The following is a 21,591-nucleotide window of genomic DNA, read 5'->3' on the forward strand; positions in this document are numbered from 1 at the left end:
GCTGACAAAAGGTATCAAAGTGTCTTCCTGTGGATTAGTACAGGATGGAATTTCAAGCATTTCCCAAGTCGCAAGGACCCGGTGATGACCCCGCGTTCCATCCACGTCATGCTCTATCATCGGTTGCAGTTATCTGCAACCTTCCTTTCGTCGTATTAAAGAACCCAAAAACTGTCAACCCGCATGGATACAGCTGCTGCAAACGGCATACAAATTTGCATGCGCCAGCAAGTGGCGAAAAGAATAATGGAGACAGCACTAGCGTGATTATTATAATTTGTAAATATTTATCTTCCAGATAGATTAAATTCTGTAAATTTTTTCCTTGCAGGTCTCATAAAAAAGGCAAAAAACACGGGCACGTAAAGGTAACTGACGTGAGTAGTGTTTTGACACGACGCGTACAAAAGTCGCTATCAAATTACTCATCTGGTGTATAGTAGTGTCATTGTACAGACATTTGTTTTCCTGATAGTGTAGAAGCTCAACTCGCCTTGTGATTAACTGTATTGACTGTTACGATTAATACTGCTTCTATATAGTATAAAACACGGTACAGATTAAATTGACACCAAATACAGTAAGTATATTAATCTATAATCATTAAACAATACGGAAAAAATAATACACAGCATAAGTTTTTGAGGTTTTCTAATCTGTGAATACCAAAAGTGTAGTTTTTTGTGGATTATAAATCCTCAAAAGAACCACATCGTTGGTATTATCTACGATTTGCCTTGCTCCAAAATGGGGTATAGTTTTAGGAAAACAAACCTCCCTCTAAATAAACCATTACATAAAACCACCCTCTCTACATAAACTACTAGATAAAACACGACCCCTTCCCATAAATCAGTAGATAAAAAAATACTACTCTCTACATAAATCACTGTATAAAATATACTTTCAACCTCTAAAAAATACAATATATTTACGTATATACGTTGTGCCATTCACGATTCGCCAACATCAAATACATTATTAAATATAATCCCCCGAAAACCCCTACGTAAACGGGGGTGTAATTTTACGCACATAAAACATGTTTTAAGTTAAACACTAAAAAAAATTAGGCCAAATCGGTAATATGTCTGAAGAAAGAAAAAGTTTGTCTAAGATCGAATTTTGCCACCATCAAGATGAAGGAACTTTATCAACTCCAATTCTGCAGAGGGGGGGAAAGGAAACTGGCTGCTGGAGGCAAACAACTCCAGGCATCAAAGTGACTATCAGGATAAAGTACTTCTACAACTAAGAAGTGCCGTAGGACAAGCTGGCCAAACTACAGCATCTTAGGAACTAAGCTGCTATAAAGACTAAATTGTCTGCCAGAGAAGCTTGTGTTTTCTAGATTAACGCGCATCTTAATCCGGAATGTCATCATAGAGAGAAAAATAAAAAGGAAATTCAGTTCATGGAAGGAGGCTCGCGCGCTGCTCGAGCACCCGAATGTTCCATTGTTGAGATTTCTTTAGACCACAGCGAATGGTAAGAGAGCGACTAATGACCAATCAATTGTGCAATTTGGCAACACAGGCTGACAGGAAGGGGAGTCTACTGGCATCTTGTCTAAATGGCTTTTCTACCCCGGAACTGGGTTGCAAGTCCCGTTTTCCTAACTGATGATAGTTTAACTACGCAATCGATGCGATTGAAGCGCAGTCATAAATCAACCGCAGCGCTACTCGTATTGCTCAACATGATGACTCTCTCTTTCTCTACCCCCCTTTGCATTTCGTTCGAACGAAACTATCCAAGACGTCTTACGAATAGGGTAACCTTAAAGAGGTGCAGTAACAAAGACTCTACTAATTCCCCCAGGGGAAAGAAAGAGAAAGAGAAGTAACTCTCCTCCACTCCCATCCAAGGGGGAGAACTTCTTTATTTAGGGGTGCTCCCGTTCCCCGCCTTCTCACGACGGTCCATCCCAAGGGGGTTCGCGATTTGTTTCAGGTAAAATCGGCAAAAGGGACGAGACGTTCTCAACAGATCGCATTACCCATTGTTAACCAGTTTTCAAGATTTGATATCGGGTAGCCGGGTTGAATTTTTGTAGACAATCGGAAGAAGGGGCCGGGTTCGAGTCACGCCCATTTCTATGTCACATCTTATTTCGTGTCGGGTGATTTCGTGTGTGGAAAGAGAGGGGAGAAAAAAATCAAGAAAATAACATCTCTACTTCAGTGGGATCTGTCACGGAATTTACTTCGCACTCTCGATCAGATTGGTATTAAGGAACCAATATGATCCGTCAAAAGTACGCTTCCAATCAAATCTTCCTGTATCTATCAATATCGAAAACCATAAATCTTAAAGGATTTATGACGTAATCGGATCAAAGTTTGGATATTACGCTTGACGTCATCTCATCCTCCACTTTCCTTATCGTCCGAAATTCTTCCTTTAAAAAAAAATTCCTTTCTAACAAACATTCCTCCAGATGTACGCCACTAAATCTTCGTTTTATGCCGCTATTTATGAGCGCTATTTTTGTTTATGCTCCACTATTACTTTAATAAATATGGCCAACTGCTGTATATATACATTAAGCGGCAACACGATCTCTGTACATATTTATCCACATTACAAATACTTGGCTTCGTATTATTGTAGTATTTGCATAACAAAACTACAAGAAGCCGCAGGTAACGTTAAATTACTCACTCGTGCCTGAAATATATACAAGTTGCTCCATAACGGCAGCTTCAATTATATAAACACCACTTACAAACGTGAACGAAATAAAGGCGTTATGTGGCTTAAATATCGAAATTATAAAATTGAAAAAGGCTCTTTGGGACCCATAAAAGTCATTTTTGTTACGCTACCATCAAGTGGTTAAGCATAACAACAATATGGACCACTTGGGAAAGCTGAATTTTGAATCGACACAATAAAGACGACACGGGCCTCATAAAGGGCCTCATAAAAGGCTAAACAACTACCTTCTCTAGCCTGTTAAAAGGCTAAAATGATTAAACTTGTTGAAAATAATCGTTAAATTTCGTATCTACAACTGTTCAAGTTTCAATTGGGGACATTTATTTACTTCCTCGAAGACACCTGGGCGTTTTCGATGCGTAACAAAGTTCGGGGATATTCAAGTTACCTACGAAAATAAACTTAGTGTGTCCATTATTATTCGAGCAGTAAGAAACTTCAATATTGAACAGTAAGTACGCTGTTCAAGTTTATAATGGAGACATAATCATTGAAGATTCTCGAATGTTGGCGCATTGAAAACACTTAGGGACTTCAGCGATTACATTACCCCTAATTTAAACTTCCATCTTTGAACAATGTTAAATAGGAAAACTAAACTTTAAATTTTTATGGTTGTTTCCACAAATTTACGCATCTTAAACTATCCTCTTTAGTCTTGTAATAGGCTAAAGAGGCCCCGAACACCCTTGAACTTCTTCAGGTCTTCAGAACTACCTAATTTGTAAAAGTAAACGTTAAACTTGAGATCCCTCACCATTGTTCAACACGCAGACTTAAAATTGGGAGTGTCTGTAACCCCCCTGAAGATTCCTGAACGTATTTAATGGTTATAACCGAGAGAGTGACGTTTCTCGACTTGTTTTATGGCCTGGCGACAGTTGTAAAAAAATTTTAAAACGTTACCTCCTTTGTTAATTTATTCAAGGGAAGATCACAACTCTGACAATTACGTCAAACACAACAGGTGTGACCCATTCACGTGACTGGGAATGACGCACACCGCGAACAACGTGTCAAGCAGCTGTCGAGTGGCTCGACCTTGCATTTCGGTAGAGGCGTCGGTTGACCCAATTCTTTTCATCAAAACGCCGTTCACGTGACCGGCGCAGCGCCCTCTGGCGGCTTAACGAAAGATCAAGAGAGCGAAAAAATATAATAATAATAATAATAATGGGGAGAGAGAGAGAGACACGAGAGGCTGACTTATAAGAGCATTGATCAAGGATCTCATTGTCGACAACAATGACGTTCCCGCGAAGGCAGTGGCAGATGGTGGCTTTTTAAACTCTTCCACTTCCCTTGTTCTTCATTAAGAAAGTGGAGCTCCCGGTTAAAAATGGCCACGGAATAAAGAAGCTTCCGACTAAAGTTGAAATTTTTACTACTTTTTAATAAAACCAGAAAATTCCTTCCCCTTCAATTCAACTTCTTATAGAAAATATTCTAATCTTCGTTTTACTTGAAGAGCCCAATAATAAATTGAAGATCACGCCTAGTTTCTCTCTCTTTTTATGGGCAAGTTACCCCAAACAATGGACGGAAAACCGGAAGCTTCAGGAAAGTGTTCTTCAAAAGAGGAGGAGATGCTCTACAAAATTAGTTCCTATGGGAGTTGGTTTTAAAAAAGGAGGGTGAAGGCAACTTTCCTAGTCTGTAGCGTGCAACTATACGAGTTGAGAGTGGTCAGCCTACAAAGAATTTCAGAAAATCTGATAGTGAAAGCTGCGTAGGATCAACAAAGGAAGAAACAAGAGAGTACAAGGACGTTCAAGAATACATAAGAGTGGAAGGTAAGGGAAACTCTTTTGTTGTACAAAACGGATCGAAACTGGCCATTCTTCAATTCGTGGGGGTACAAACAAAAGTTGGGACTGCTCAATTTCTACAAAATCCTACATATTCATCGATTCTGGTCCTTTATCTTCGAAGAAATACAAAGGAAATACTGGTGAAGAAGCTACTCCTGCTTTCAATATGAATATATTGTGTGTAGTCTTTCTAAAACTATTAAGTGGCCACACTAGTAAAGAGGCTAAATGTATTAAAGAGTGTGTTAATTTCCAATTTACAGGAGAGAAAGAACGAATTGGTAGTAATCACTTTCTAAAAGAATTCCAGAAAATGTAGTGGCAAAGATTGTGCAGGGTCAGCAAAAGAAGAAACAGAGAATACGTAACAAAGGAAGGTGAAGGGAAACACTTTTGGTGTGTAAAGCGGATCGAAACTGGCCACTCTTCAATTGGCGATGCACAAATACGAGATGGAATCGCTCAATGTCTATAAAATTCGGAATATTTGGCGATAAAGTCTTACAGAATAAAGAAAGAAACTAAAGGAAACAAGAATACACAAGGAAGAGCAAAGAAGAAAGGTGTGTGTAACAATACGCAAACACCGGCTCCTGAAAAATTCCAAACATTTGGTAGGACAGTGACTGCTTAGTAGAATAGGAACACCCAAAAAAATATCGAAAAAAGAAGATAAAGGAAGCATTCCCAATTTATAAGATGGAGAAAACACGAATTAAGAACGATCAGTTTTCTAAATAAAAAAAAATCAAGCAGAAAATATAATGATAAAGATTTTCAGGATCAGCAAAGAGAGAAACAAAAGGGAGGAGAACGTTCAAACAAACGATTCCATTGACGATTTCGCTTGTAAAAAGGGATGATGAAAGTAAAAAGAGCTATTAAGGTAGAAGTAGGGGAAATATCATTAACAGTAAAAATAATTTAGTGGATTTTTTCTTGGATATCAAGCAAACTAACGAGTGTCGCGCAGCTTGACAATTCATTAACAAAATGCCCCAGTATCATATCAAAAAAACCTGAAAAATAAAATTAAAAAAGTCAATTCTTTCTTTTCCTATTATGGATCTCGCTCCGGGGAGACTTTCATCTAAAGAAATCCGTGATAATTGCTCCTGTGTCACGTTTTGTTATGGAATTATAAATAAATTCCCACTCTTGCATCCCAAGAGATTAGAGAGGATTATCTATTCTAATTGATTTATTATCTGTGCAAAAAACGCAATTGTTGCATTTTTTCCCAGAAATTTCTTTGAATTTTTATTGTTTTCTTAGATCTTATTGGGATGTTTTTTTATTTCTAATTAGTTTTCACGTGATAATTCTTCCTGAATTTATTGCAATAGGGAATTTTCTACAGATCCGAGATGCGCATTTGCGGTCCGCAATATCCTTCAAGATTACAGATAAATGTTCATGATTTTCACAAAACATTTTCAAATGAAGTTTCCTCTATAGAATAATTATTTAGGAATTTTTTTCTATTTACGAGAAAACTTGTCGTGTTTCCTTATACTTCTGTAGAAAAATATTCTAAGGAGTTAAGGTTTTTAGGAATGAGCGAGAAAATTTTTGAAATAAAAAGTGAAAAAAATTTCCTAAAGTCTGGTTTCCCTTTTCTTCAGGGAAACAAAACTTACGTTTTTGGTATGCGGATTTTTAAATATGAGAGACATCTTGGTGTATCTGCTGCACATTTCCTTGACTTTTTTAATCCTTAAATACTTTATTTCGCTGTTAAAATTTTCAGGAGATGCACCACAATGTTCGTCATCGAAAAAACAAACTGTGGCCGACATTGCATGTACACGAATAAGAGAAAACACGTTTCTAGAATCATTTAACGAGCAACATTTAACAATGGAACACCTCCATTGCCAAAATTTTCAGCCAGAACGGCACAAAGATGCCCGTTTCATTGTTCGGAGTATGTAGAAAGGGAAAAAAATCCCTGCGAAAGGGAGAAATGCAGTGTTACTACTCGATGTGCCCGGGGCAAAATAGTCCCGGGACAGATGTTTTCTCCTTGTAGACGAGTGAAAGGGGAGGAGGTAGGAGGCATCGTCTCTCCGCTTGTCTAATACCAAGGATCAGGCTATTATAGAATAGGGAAATGGTGCAGTTTGCAGCAATACTCGAGGTGAGTGTCAAGTGAACAACCGTCTAAAGAACTGGCTCCCAATCGCCACACTCCAGTTACCGACTCGTAAATGTGTTTGGCAACACACCACCCTCTTGCTACTTATTGTTCGCCCGTTTGTTATCGATTCTTCGTATTGTTTTAATCATTTTTTCCAGCTCGTGTCGTGTGTGTTTCTTCTTCTAGTTTTGTACGCAACGCCTTTGTTTAGGGGTGACATACCAAAAACTCATTGTTAATGTTTAGTGGGCGTGTATCTACCATCAAAAGGGGGACGTTCGGTGAAGAAAAAGGTGAAGAGGGATGAGAACAAGAGAGAGAATTTCGGAACGGGTCACTTGGCGGGGCGAAAATTAGATTATAAAAAACAGAAAAAGAGGTCTCGCTGAAGGAGCCTTGGGACATTTGAAAACACATTTTTTAATATGGTACAAAAGGGAACTGTCGAAGATTAGAGAGAACAGTTTTTACTATTATAAAAAAAAATATTTCGTCAGGTTACGAAGGTTAACATGCAAAAATGTATGTTAAAATGTGAGTAGAATTTCAAAGTTTTTTTTGTTTTTTTGTTTTTTTTTGCTTCTAGAATCTATAAAAATGGATTTTTATGAAGCAAAACACGACTCTAACACCGAAATAGCTCCACTTTTTTTAATTCAAAATCTAATTTTATGTCACTAATTATCTGGGAGAAAAACAGAATTTAAAAGCTCAAAACATCACATTTTCCATATTAGAAGCTTAGAAAACAGAAAAATTATAGGAAAGGGGTACTCAGTTCTGAAGAAACTGAAATTCAAGTCGTCAAACAACCTAAAAATTGACTCCACGTAAAAAAATACATTTTAAAGCCAAGAATTTTAAGATTTACATACATTTTCCGTTATAAAATATTATTATAAAGGAGGAAAGGATATAAAAAAGTTTGCTGTATCAACATAAAATAGTTTCTTGTTTCAAAAGAAATCCATAAAAAATTACTCCCCCTCTTAAAATCATGATTTACATAAAGTGAGACAGGTGCACAAACAAAACAATTCTTTAAAAATAAGAAAAAAAAGTGTGTAATATCATAAAGTGAACATTATACCCACATTCGAAAGTAGAAAATAAAAGAAATTATTTACTTTTTGCTGTTCTCCACCTTCTATGATAGATCTAAAGTACAGCAAAACAGAACGCGCTGCACTGCTCAGCGAAAAGTTGCGCAGTAACAGACAGAAAACTCAAAAAAATAACGGTTTTAAAGCGTTTAAATTATCAAAAATCGCTGAAATTTAGATTTCTGATTATAATCTGAAGCATTTTTTAATTTTTTTTTTGTTAAAAATAATCTTAGAAAGTATCATAAAATATAGATAACAGCAACTCGTATCGGTAGGATAAGTGACGTCAATGACCTATTTAAATTCCAAAAACCTGAATGTTAAGCAAATAAATTATCTGTTTTTTTATCTATTTTCATGACCGTGAATAATCGTAGCAAACTATTTATTTTATTATTATTATTCTTTCCTGTCCATTGTGTAACGTATCCTGTCGAAGTTGCAGCGATTGCGTAAAAAACCCTCCTCCGATATACGTACTTGTAAGTTGACGAAATTGTACCATTTCCGGTATATCGATCCATCAGTGTCACCTTAATCACGTGGTAAAATTTTTCCGTTGCGTCACCTATAATTCGCGAGCTATGTACTTTGATCTGTAGCGCGAAATCACACCGCTCGATGGCGAAAATTTCTAATACCTTCTGCGAACGCTCGGATACTTAATTGAATTACCAAATATCATCTGTATCAGTTCCATATCAGCCGAGATACGATGAGCTTTCTTTGTGTTACTGTCGGCTTTATGGGAGATGGAGAAGCGTTACGAGCGCTAATGAAGGAACTGATAAGTGTAACCGATTCTATAATTACCTTCTATTGAGACTTCATATTCCGAGTTACGCCCTTTACAACAAAAATGAGGCGTTAACATGGCAATGTTCGGAAAGGGGGAAGCGAGAACGGNTTCCGCAAAAGTAAGCAATATTTTGCAAATAAATCCTTTCTACAGATATAATCATCATCACATAGACAGGAAGGTTATGTTTTATATATTTTTAAAATTTATTATTATTATATGCAAAAAAATAAAAGGTTTCGTACAGCATAAACGACATACGTGGCGAAAAAATTGTATATTTGACTTTATTACACAAGAACAAGATAACTTCTAAATTAATTTTTGGCAAAATATATCATACTACCTTACTCCGTAGCACATCAAACAGTAGTTTTTAGTAATATTTGATGTCTTGTACTTCCTAATAGACATTATAAATATTGTATTGTTTAATTAAAATTTTCATTGTTTCAAGCCTACAATTTTTAAACATGAAATTAGCACTTTAAAAAGGAATTGAATTACAAGTTTTTAACACATTTAGGATTAAAAACGTCGTTAAGTTTTATAGAAATTTAGAAAATTAACTAATAACGGCGAAAATTTAAACATAATTAATAAACAAACAAATTTTTACAAGAGAGTAGCAAACACTGCCTTGCAGCTGTCTTGCCAAACCTCCATTCTTCAGCTGAAAACAGATGGCCAAAAACGGTTAAAACTCAGCTTCACAAACTAATTACGGCTCGAATTTTACTTAAAAAACATTTCAAAAACACAAAATTTCTCAATAATTCGGTACAATTTTAACCATTTTAACTCCATGCATTGTTAAATTGGCAACCCTTCAATTTCAAGAAAGACCGTTAATTCAAAATTTAAATTTTCAAACTGTTTTTTTTTAAATTTGGCCGCTAGAGAAGTTTCTCTAAACATTTATTATGGCGTAAATTAATCTCATAGCCCAAATTTAGCGCAATTTTCTTCTTTATTTTTAAATTTTGAACAAAATTGATTTAAATAAATGCGGCTACAGAACCGTAAAGTTTAATTAATTAAAAGTGATAAAAATTTTTGTTAAGAGGAACTCTCGCTTTCACTCCATTCTCTTCTAACGTGTAATTGTGACCAAAAATAGCAAATCTGTATTAATCTAATGGTTCATTATTAGTCTTTAATGCCACATCATCGACAGAAAATGATTGATGAGTTGCTCTCTTCCATAAAAATGGGAGAATTTCACAAAGTTTTTGACATTTTCTGACGTGACAGGAAATGGACAAGGAACTAACCTTATACGGAAGAAATATAAAATATATAATAATAATAATTTAATAAATTTTTCGGGACTTTTTATTACTTTAAACTATTCTAAATTGATTTAACGTTGCAGTGATGTTACAAAATCCCCCTTTTATCCTTCCTATCGTTACGAAATTGCAATTTATCGTGACTTTATCATTAAATCTTTAATTTAACATAAAAATAACATTAATATTTATAGATAAGTACGGCAGTGTATTAAAAACTTTTCCTTTTATACGATTATACCTTATAATCACATTCCAGGAGCGAAGATTAAGTTTTAAATATATACAGTCGAACCTCTGAACAACGGACAGTGGAACATAAAAATGGCCGTGGTTTAAAGGTTGGAGGTTACTTTGCATGCAAGAAATCTGAAAGAACAGCCGCTATTTAAAGGTGGTCGTTATCGCAGATTCGACTGTATTTAATAATAAAAAATAACCCAACTTTATGTCGCTCGAAACTTGATTTAATTGCACTGGAAAATGGCAAAATTGCCAAACAATCGACTGTAGTGAACGTAAATATATATTTGCACACCTGCAAACAGGATGTGGTCGTATACCTACGTCTCCCCCCAAGGTCACAATTGCCATGGAGACCAAGCTAGACGTCACGTGATCGAAGACGAAAAGAAGGGGGGACATTTCGGTCAAAACTTCTGCTACGAGGGATGAATTTTTAACGATGACGATGCATTTGTTACAGTATGGCGACTCGGATAAAAATCCATAAAATGGCAATAAGGGAAATTATACACCGGACATAAAACCTGCGCTGTATGACGTTCTTGTCCTTGAACGTGAGTCCGTGGAACATTTTAACTACTTATTTCCGGTCACTTAGATGTTCGTCGAGCATAGGTTAAAGCGTAAAAGAGTCCCGTCCATTAAATATACTCTAGTGAAAACATTGTCTTGTTGCCTTCTCTTAAAAAAGGTTAATCCCTGGTCATTAGTGTGCCATAAAAATGTTTTTTTTTTTTTAAACTAGTGCTGTTGAAAGATTTATACGCAAGCATCCCTCTTTCTAGAATTTTCTACTTGGTCTGATACATCACTTTTAAACTCCTTACATTTTCTATATTCGTGGGCTATAATGCCTTATATACAGGGTGGCTTACAGTTTATATCTGTATATAATGGCTTGCAAAAATCTGTGGATCATACAGGTATCGATCTAACTGTATGTAACACGTTATCTATGGTTATATTCAACTTAGGGCCTCACATTTTTACACGTGTCATTCATCTTACGGTAGAGTGGAAGGGAAGGGCCTGTTATATGAGAGCCACAACAAACAGAAGAAATACACGAGAGAATGGCATTTTATCGCCATTACGAAGTTCTCTTCAAATGTAAAAGAAGCCATTTGCAGCTTCCTTTAAATATCAATTTTAATTTGATATTATTACGTGTATAGGAATCTGTAAAATTATAAATTAATTCCTTTTACAGATGCTGAAACTCACTTTATGACAATACCTGAACTAAATGCACTCAAAGATTTGGAAGTAATCTTTGAAGGTTTCATTCAGTAATAATATTAAGGTATCAGAAAAGAGATTATGGACAGAAGAGAAGGATAATACAAAGTCAATTGGTCATGGATAATAGAGTTAAAGGAACCTGCTCCAGAGAGAAAAAAAAATAAGAATTGCAGCTTTAGAAAAACTGCAAAATTAATATTTAAACACTAACAGAAATTTAAAAAAGTCTATAAGAAATTGCTGGCGAAGGTTGTTTATTCCTGGAGTTTCTTGGCGTTCTTTGTTTTCATCTTCAGTAATTGCTATCTTTACCTCTAAATCTTCACGTTAGTTCGGGAGATATTTAGACGATGGGGCCATATCTTCCGAATCAATGGTTACAATTTTAAGGAAAATTTTCAGAAATATTTTCTCCTAACACACAAATCTCTCTGCAAAATGTCAGAAATTTTCGACGAAAGACGCGTGAGTTATTAAGCTTCAAAATTAAAAAAATCGTGCCCCGACACGCACTAACATTCATACAGACGAAACCCCCCAATCTTTTTGCATAACAGCCGGGAAGATGGAAAATAAATAAAACTGTGATGCAGGCGTGAGGAAGAAAGGGCTTCACTTCGTTCTTTGATAACAATTATTGCCGCGAGTGGAGATCTGGCGCTTTAATTTCAGAAAAACCAAATTAGTGTCGGTGATGTAGTTTGCAAATAAAACAGTAATAAATGCTATTCGATTCGGCTAAGTCGGCTGTATCAGAATTCAGTCAGGTGGAGAAACTTGATCCATTAACAGAGGGGGGGAAATCACCCCGAAACGAGATTTGTTCCTATAAATGCCATCTGATTGCATGTAAGACCTGTTGCTCTTAGAAATATTTACACTACTAACTTTCAAATAATTTTTTCTTAATTAAATGGCACACAAAATACCTTTTGAAATCGGTTAAACAAACCGTTAATAAAATTTTCAAGCGGTTAACGGTTTGTTTAATCGCTTAAAAAACCGTTTAAATTGCATTATAATTTTGTTTTCAAATTATCGTCGTATCTCGAAATTATTAAGACCTTCCCGAATCATTCTAAGAAATTCGAATGCACGACAGAGGTTTAATAACACGCCATAATTAAATTTAAAAAATATCTTAACGCTTTCAGAAAATACATACACGCGAGTAACGAGTGCGATTGAAACTACTTAATCTTGGGTGTGGTAGTTTTTTCTGTTACGCCAGATAAGTAGTTCGACGTTAGTCCTTGCCATCGGTCAACATCGTTTATCATAAACTTCGCTTCTGAGGTTAAAAACTTTCACGGATTTTGCCCCCCAGCGTGAAGCAAATTGGGTGGTAAAAGTCGTCGGACTTTTTATTACTATCAACAGAGAAAAATAACGTGTAGCTGTTTGGTTTATACTCTTTACAAAGCAAGTTAATGCAATTCTCGATGTACCCTTATTTCTTACACCGCTGTGTGTTATTGTCGGTATCTTTTGTAAGGACACATGAAAGGGAAATATGTCCCTTTCAAGTCGCAGTTTTTTTTTACTTAAGTTATACAGAATCTCTTCGCAACATCAGAAAGAAGCAAAAAATACGTGCAGAGTTCTTAATTAAAAAGCCTTCTTAATAAACAACGCCCACTACTGGCCGAATGGATAAAACCACCGAACACTAGGGCTGGCCACGTGGAGTTTTCCGGGTTTCTTCAGGTTTGCAACACCACAAAGGGCTCATTTTCCGAACATTTCCAGAAAGTCTTCATTTACAGAAAGTCTTCGGGTGGCATCCTCTCGGCAGATCGCCCACGTATCGTGTTGCCGCATATAATCTTAATAAATAAGTTTTAAAATCCCCTTCCCAACGTCACAAGTACCAACCAGGATCGGGGGCAAAGAAAAAAACCGAATTTGAATGCACCGGTGTGTTACGAGAACAATTCTACGCAAGGTACATGTCGGAAGTCGTTTACGAGCCACGCGTCAGCTTAAAGACTCGAAGCTGCAACACCCGGGGTGAGATTGCTCCCCCGATAGTACAGTAGTGACGACGAATAACCCTCTTAAACTTCGCTCTATAAACATATAGTAGGGGGTGCCATAGTAGTAAGGCACGCATTTAAGTTTATCTTGAATCAATATAAGTTCCTATCGATCGGGGTCGACGAAAGTGGAGAAGTTCCATTTTCGTCGCTGGTCGTATCGTTTTAGTGGGCCTCACACAAAGTTATCATTAACAAAATAGGAGAAATGTTTAGATAATGAGAAAAGCAAGCCAGGCAGAACAAATACGGGATGGGTTGTAGATTGTGGACAGGTCTGCATCGTTTGTCACTCTTGTCACCAGTAAACCGCTCGGGAGTTGTGCAGACTTATAAACACGCCTGCTAATGGCCGACGCAAAATTACTATTATGAGAATATCTTCCTTCATTAAAGGCATAAGAGGTATATCCTCTTTGGCATATTGGGTTACCGCATGCTGAGTAACTCCTCTCTTTCAATTCTTTCACTCCCTAAATATGAATAAAGTTGCCAAAAATGTAAGAAAAATTACTAAATTCCGTGTTGTACACATACTGAAAATTTGCTGAGTAATTTACAAATTTAATTATACACCGACATTTTTTTAAGTAACACACTTTTAAGTTTCTTAAAACGCGTGTGGCTGCTTAATGCCTAGGTGACATATCCAGTTGTTTCCTTCCTCCTGCATATCCTACACTGGATAAAGACGAAGATAAATCAAAATAACCAGAAAATACGCTACAATCTTGCAAATATACGAGAGAAAGTCACTACATCTAGAATTAAAACAGATACAATCGTATCTGTTTTAATTCTAGATTGCTTTATTGCACGTGCACAAATATAACAATATTGAAAACGGGGCGAGATTACTCGTAAATTTCACGACATCAGAATGTTCCTGGCGTACTGTACCCTCGATTTACTTAAAAATCGCGTGTTTTAGAACGCGCGTAGAGGGGCCAACCCCTTTAAGCACGCCATAAAACCACGTAATCTCTGGGACATTTTGACATTCCAAGAATGAAACGGGGCATAAATCTTAAAACTGAATTTGTTACTGTAGAAGTATAAATGAATTATTGTAGTGCTAGTAAGTTATTATTGGCTATTGCAGTTGTGCTCAGGGGTGTTAGATGTATCGTCGCTTGGCTTGCTTCCAAATGACTATGTGGTGCATTGAATGTCGGGAAATGTCCCAAACTATGTTATCCAGCGTAACATGATCCATAACACCACTTTTCTTACTCCAGCGGGAGTCGAGGCAACAATGAGAATTTCACGTGGATTATTTTAATATTAAAATAAATATGTTAATATTTATAAATCAGTAATTTTTATCTAACATACTCAGCAGAATAATAGACAGAAATATTACTTTATAGCCCTCATAAACGAATTTCTAGAGACGATAAACGATTCAACTCCAGCTGTTACCTGTCATTGCATCAACGTCTGTGTACACTTATGTACTAGGAACACATCAATGTGGAAACTAGCGAAATTTCCTCATTTTTTTATTACGTGGTTAAGTGTATAATTTTCTTATTTACAAAGATAAAATTCTGTCATATATAGTATATATATTTCCTCCCCCGCACAGAAATCAATCTTTATCGCTGTCGCTTTCGGATAAAATTTCAAAAAATAAACCCACTCCTATCTCGCGATTTAGGGGAACCCCTTAATCGTTAATACGTATCCAGATTGGTATAGCGTGCAAAAATAGCACAGAGCCTCGAGCGGGGGAGAGAGACAGAGATGATGATGATGAAAAAAAGTCGCTAGACGATATCGCGTAGCGAATCGCGCGTATTGAAGCTCGCGTCGCTGCCGAGGAAATTATGCAAAATGATGATGAAAATTTGATTTAAATCATGATTTGTTTAAGTTACAACTACCGAGAATTTTAAATTAGTTCAATTCATAATTATTTAAATAAAATGCCATTTAACTGAATGACTACAACTTAAGAACATCTGTATTATCTTAAACAAGCGAGGCAGGAAGCGGTTAAGTCATTCGATGATAATATCCTCTCTCTCTCTCTTTCGCTCGCTACCTTATCAAACTGATGAGAGGATGTGTGCAAAAGAACAAACCGTTCGATGACATCACCAGAAACATCATTTCTTCAATGACCTTTACTTCTCTTCCTGTCCAAGCCGGTCCACTTCCATTTACAGGTACGTACAATGGAGAATACGATACTAACGTATCGATCCTGTGCCACTCACGACCGTGCAGTGGAATAATCCCGACATTCAGCTTCCGAATTGTGCTCTTAATCGCTTATTTCTCCACTTCTTCGGGTGTAAAAACATAATTAAATTTTTATTAATAAAGCGATTTTTATGCGGAGAGGATGAAGATGGGTTGAAAGGTCTTGGATGAAACTTCATCTTTTCTCCCTCCTCCCTCCTGTAGTGTTTGCTTTTATGCTTTTTAAAATCAGCTTTCCACTATCAGAAGCACCTCTACCGCAATTAATTAGTACGTTAAGTGAAACCGAGCCATCAACAGTCCGAATTTTTCGCTGTGTTCGATTATAATATCCCCTCTCTCTCTTTCGCTCGCTACCTTATCAAACTGATGAGAGGATGTGTGCAAAAGAACAAACCGTTCGATGACATCATTTCTTCAATGACCTTTACAATGTTTAAAACCCACAAAAACTAGTGCTCTTTTTTATAACCTCGTACGCGTGTGGTCCTCATAAAGCACGCGGCTTAATGGGAAAATTGTAGTTTAGACTTACCTGCTTGCACTACACGGGATAAGACCCTCTTAGAAAGCCATTATGTAGGATGTAAGACCCTCATAGAAGTCTATTACAGCGAATAACTCACTAGGAAATCAGTTTTACAGGGTTAAATCCATTAATATTTATTAAGTTTGAGTTGCTGTGCGGCTCAGAATTTCATTATAAGTTAAAGAAATTCCGGTAATAAGCTGGCTGATATCATTTTTTAGTCTAGTAGAAAATTGCATGTTTTATCGCTAAAGTTTCCCCCTGTTTTTTTCTTTTTTTAAATAATATTAAAATGCCAATCATAGCAAAGTGACTTCTGCTAGTAATAAAAACTTCATTTGTCCTTAATGATAGGGTTTATTGAATCAATCATACACGATCAGCAAGACCTTCTTCCAGTTTTATAGCCAGCTTTTGGAAGTCATAACCGCTTAACTGTTCATCTACTTAATATATCGAGTAAAAATTCCATCCAAGTAGTGCTTATATAACCGAATTAGTCTCATACAAAAGTCATTTGTACAGATTTTATTAGAATTAAACTAAGAAAATTGTAATTCGGCGCCACCACGTGGAATTTTAATCCAATATTGAAACAGAAAGCAGTTACGTTAAACTATAATAATCTTTCAATTACTTATATAGTCTACTCATCCATCCGTTGCGCTTTACAATGATGGTGTGACATTATAATTAAACAAAATTAATATTATCGATTAAAAATTTTCATTATTCCTTAGAAATTTAAATGTTCGTTACTTTATATTTTACTTTTATTTATAATATTTGGGCCGATAACATTTTAATTCGTAAAAAAACGGCGCGATCTAACGTGTAGTCGGTTAGATAAAAGAGAATTAAAAAAAATCCCAAACAGCGGGGCCTTTTCAAACAGAACAGTCAACGGACGCCATAGGGTACAGTCAACGAAGCATGTTTCAATGTGATACAAGTCCATGCTCTCAACTCTTTGGCCATGTAGCTCTACCTTGCCAGACAAAGGAACGTCAAGTAAAGAAATCAATAAAGTTGCTACAGAGAAAGAGGTTTGCTCCTAAGATGGGGAGGTTCTCAGACTTGGATGCTGTAAACAGGCTCGGAGGCTTACACAACTTAAAAGCGAATCGTCACGTGATGATTTGTGGTTGGTATTAGGTCAACACGGCTTTTAAAGATCTGATGTTTGTCCGGTTGATGAGGCGAAGCGGGTTTTTATTTTCTAATCGCTTGTTTGCCAAATATTTAAGACGTTCTGCTACACTCGAACCGCTTCATGTTTCACGAAAATTGCCCCGTATTGTTCGTTAACGTCAGAAAATAAAGGAGAAAAATGTAAAAATGAAGCTGCAACAATGTCGCGAATCGACGTTATCCCGGGGTTTGAAGTGGCTACGCGATGTGAGAGTTTAAACGAAAAATCGCTGTGCCACTCGGGAATTAAATCTAAACAAGAGGTTGATTTATGTGTACCGCGTACGCTATAACCGAACACGAGAAGAATGAGAATGAAACATAATCCAATCCGAGCCCGGAAGGAATTACATAATGAAAAACAAAAACACTTATAATATTATAACCGAAAGCTTTCACGTGTGAGATTACGAGATGTTCTCGAATCCTACCTTCTCTCCCCGAAACATCACGAAACCACGGATTTAATATTTTCACCGGTGGGGTAGCAGACTGTACCGGTACCCACTATACATCAAACGTACGTCATACGCGCTGGTAACGGCGTAAAGACGTCGTCACAACAGCTGTTACGCCGAGCAGAACGGTTTTGCTGGGACGGGGGAATATCCCCTACACTAAATCCTACCAACAAATCAAAGAGGGGAAAAAGCACTTACCACAGCTAACACAGTTGACCAGGGTATACAAAACGACAATAGTCAAAACCAGCTTGTGCCTGTCTAGTAAGCAGTTCGTGCACATCCTTGCGTAGTACCGTGTGCTGCACATCTGATACACCAATGTGTATACAACCACTGCTTCGTCACCGGCAACGAAGCCGGATGACGAGCTGGACTCGATGTTATTGTTACGAGGTCTAGTTTCAACCGAGGTTGAAGTTTTCACAGATTACATTCACTACCATTTGCTTGATGCTCTTCCCTCGCTGGCTTACTGGGTAGTGCTCGTCTGACTGGCAGTTTTCCCACCTCTCTCCTGATCACGTGGCTCCAGCGAGGGATGGCGGGTACTTGACTACGTCGCCATCTCTCTGTTATTCTCAGTACTGCAGCTATGCGCGACACCTGTCTCGGGTTAACGTCCCTACTCGCTCCACCTGGATTATCTTCCACTACAGGATAATCGTTCGAGCTGGAATTCGTATTTTTTTTCTTTCCACCCCCTTCCCACCTTCTTTTTACGCATTATCGAGTAAACCGTGCGTGAATAATTTGCAATAAAATTGTCTAATTATCCTCCGCTAACGATTTTTACGATAATTAATCATTATCACCTCCTCCATACGTGCCATTGTGTGTGGTGAAAAAATGATCATCCCGATCGCTGTGTACCCATCAGTGATAATGATAATCAAAGTTTACATTATTAAGTCTCATTATAACTTGATAATTAATTTGTAAATTACATTAAATGGTACTTTAACACCGAAAATCTTTGCTTTGCGATTATCTTTTCGACAATAATTCCCTATCAAATTGTAATGATTTATCGGTTTGTCGTGATAATCCATCATAAATGACAAGTAACCCTTAAACTGTATCATTTTAACGTAGTTTACTATTTTTTAAAATGATAATTTAACGTAATATTAGCGTTTTTTGCAGGTTGCAATTATCCTAGCCGTGGCTAATCCATGAAATAACGCCAGCTATTCTTTCAACACCGATTAAGCGATAATAATCCGCATAGCATATTTAAATTAATTTTTAAGATATTAGTAATTATCCTTCATCGTAATTGCATTATCTTTGATAAAATTTTATGCAATTAATTTGCATTTAAGGTGGAATTTAATTAGTTTAAAAATCATTTTTTTAAAATTAATAACGATGATAATGGGCCTGCTCTTGATGATAATTTATGATGAATAATCTAAATAATATACTCTATTCATGAATATAACCTTATAAAATTTAAATAAATAAAAATATATTTTAAAGACAATGATCGCTGGATAGTGGCGAAGCTGTTATGGATAATTTATATGTTTAATTAATTTTAACGTTGTTTAAACGAAAGATAATTACATTAATTACTTATTTTTATCAGAATTTTTCAGTGAAAAAAATTTATTTTTCTGTCACATCAATCCTAATTATCTTAATTAACAGATTTTTTTTACGCAGTTGAGTGTGTATTACTAATGATAATCAAGAGGATTTTATATTATTTTATTATTTTTTTTTTTAATTTCCGTACGTGTCACTTCTTACGTCTCTAATAAATGAATTATGCACATTAATTGATACTCTCTGAGGATAATGCATAATTTACATCTTAATTCTTAAGGATAATTAAATTATCAGCGTAATTATTTCTTTTCAGCTGAATTTAAGAGGATTAGTTATGATCAGGAAGAAAAAGACGGCGACGAATCCCTTCCTTTCAACGTCTAATTATCCACCAAAACACGTTATCCTCAGTAGAAAAAAAAACAGCAAGAAAATGATAATTTAAATAATTAATTTTATACTTAAAATAATTTTACATGTGGTAATTAGATAATCAATATAAAAAAAAGTAATTATAAGAGGAGGGAACTGCTCCTTTGCAGCTTAGAATTGATGATAATCATTAATTTACCCATGTAAACCAGGTATCACTATTAACAGTTGTATCAGTTAGTGTCGCTTGGCAACACAAGTCAGGAATTGCATCCAGGGGTAAATCAGGGGGTGTAATAAAAAACATTCCAAAATGTCCACGTGTCGAGCCTTAATTCCTTCTCTAGAATTTACTTTCTTCAATAAAAAAAATAAATAAATAAATTCTTCCAACGATTATCATCTGTTGATTATCTTCTTGTCCATATGAGTCATTTAAGTTTCACGAAAGATATTTGCTCTTGTGTGACGAAGCAACTGTCCAAGACAGTTCTATCTATCCAGTTCCATTCTGTCTGTCTTGTCCAGATGTCTCGTCAAATGCGTTTGATAACGCGACACAAAAGCATAGTCGATTGTATTCCGTTTTGGAAAATCATCACCACCTCTAGACAATAAAGCCAAACGTATCAATTTATACATCAAATCAATTCGAACTGCAACAATTAATTAATTTTCTCCTTTCTAAAAATACAAATTTTCTACATTAAACATTAAAATTATCGACAATTTGACAGTTGTTCGGGGTACTCCGCTCCCCCCCACGTCTGAGACTGCCTGACGTCGGTACCTCTACTTTCGGCTTTTTGATCGCATGCTGAACATTATCGCGATTGAAAACTTTCTCATTCTATCGAGCCCCTAATTAACTCTCTAAGGTGCATTTAAGTTAATTGCTAATCGCTTTAATTAACATCAACTCTCGCATGAATCCAATTATATTTAAATAATGCCATTAAGATATTTGGCGAGGGCCCAACCTGATCTTTAATGAACTCTGTGAAGAGAGAGAGAGTGCCTCACGCGCCTCACCAACAAGTCCATTAGAGACATTACACTGTGACCAGATGGCACCGTAGTAGAGTTGGTCTCCATGGTAACTTACAGTCCGAAATACTACATTGTTACCCTCCTCTACCCTACTCACTCTGTCCACAATCGAGAAAGACTGTCATCATACCTGTCACGAGGACGGCACTTTGCATCGACTCTATGCCATACGACACGTGAAGTTGCCATTAAGGAACGAATGACTTATCGAAACTAAAGTGATGCCCATAATTAATGCCATTCTGTCCATTTTCCTTAATGGGATACGGGGTGATCCGCTCGATTTAATGAAGAGAGAGAGAGTTGGGCGGATGACTGCAACGGAGCTTCCTGCACGCGTAATCAAACCCTGCATCTTCTTTCACTCCTTTCTAGAACATTTAAAGATGGAATCGAGCTGGTCTATACCCTTCTGTTTATTGCCCTTCCTTCTCAGAAAGCGATCGAAGATGTTTTATCGTCCAGCAAATCCCTTTTGTCTCTGTCCCCTAATCCACTCCTAACTAGGCACAATATTGGTGCAGGTGGCACAATCCACTATGTCGGATTCGCTCTGTGTGCAACTGATCCACTTTTATGCCCCAGAGTAACGAGAAAGTGTAAAAAACTGAAATAAAATAAAATATAAAGCACTAAATAACTTTACTTTCAGTACCGTTAATGTGCCAAAATCACCTTTAGAATCTATAAAAAATAATAATAATTTGGCAATTAAATTTTAATTGTATATTTAAAATAATTTACTAATGAGATTCGTACATCGTCGGCCATCTTTATGATATTTTATCACATAGAAAATCATTCATTCATATCGATAAATTTTATGAATGAAT

The 21,591-nt window shown here is 36.3% G+C and overlaps 1 protein-coding gene across 1 annotated transcript in view; it reads right to left on the reverse strand.

Moving 5' to 3' along the window:
• LOC111627947 overlaps window positions 1-18,309 on the reverse strand; it is a 151,146-nt gene extending 132,837 nt beyond the window's left edge. Inside the window, exon 1 of the mRNA XM_023371647.1 lies at window positions 17,981-18,309. Within this exon, the coding sequence (XP_023227415.1) occupies window positions 17,981-18,092 (112 nt within the window). The 5' untranslated portion in view covers window positions 18,093-18,309. The remainder of the gene's footprint in view (window positions 1-17,980) is intronic.
• Window positions 18,310-21,591: the final 3,282 nt, after the last annotated feature.

The sequence above is a fragment of the Centruroides sculpturatus genome, unplaced genomic scaffold (genome assembly GCF_000671375.1).
Source record: "Centruroides sculpturatus isolate CEXI.00-Female unplaced genomic scaffold, Cexi_2.0 scaffold507, whole genome shotgun sequence".
In the NCBI taxonomy this organism is placed as follows: Eukaryota; Metazoa; Arthropoda; class Arachnida; order Scorpiones; family Buthidae; genus Centruroides; species Centruroides sculpturatus.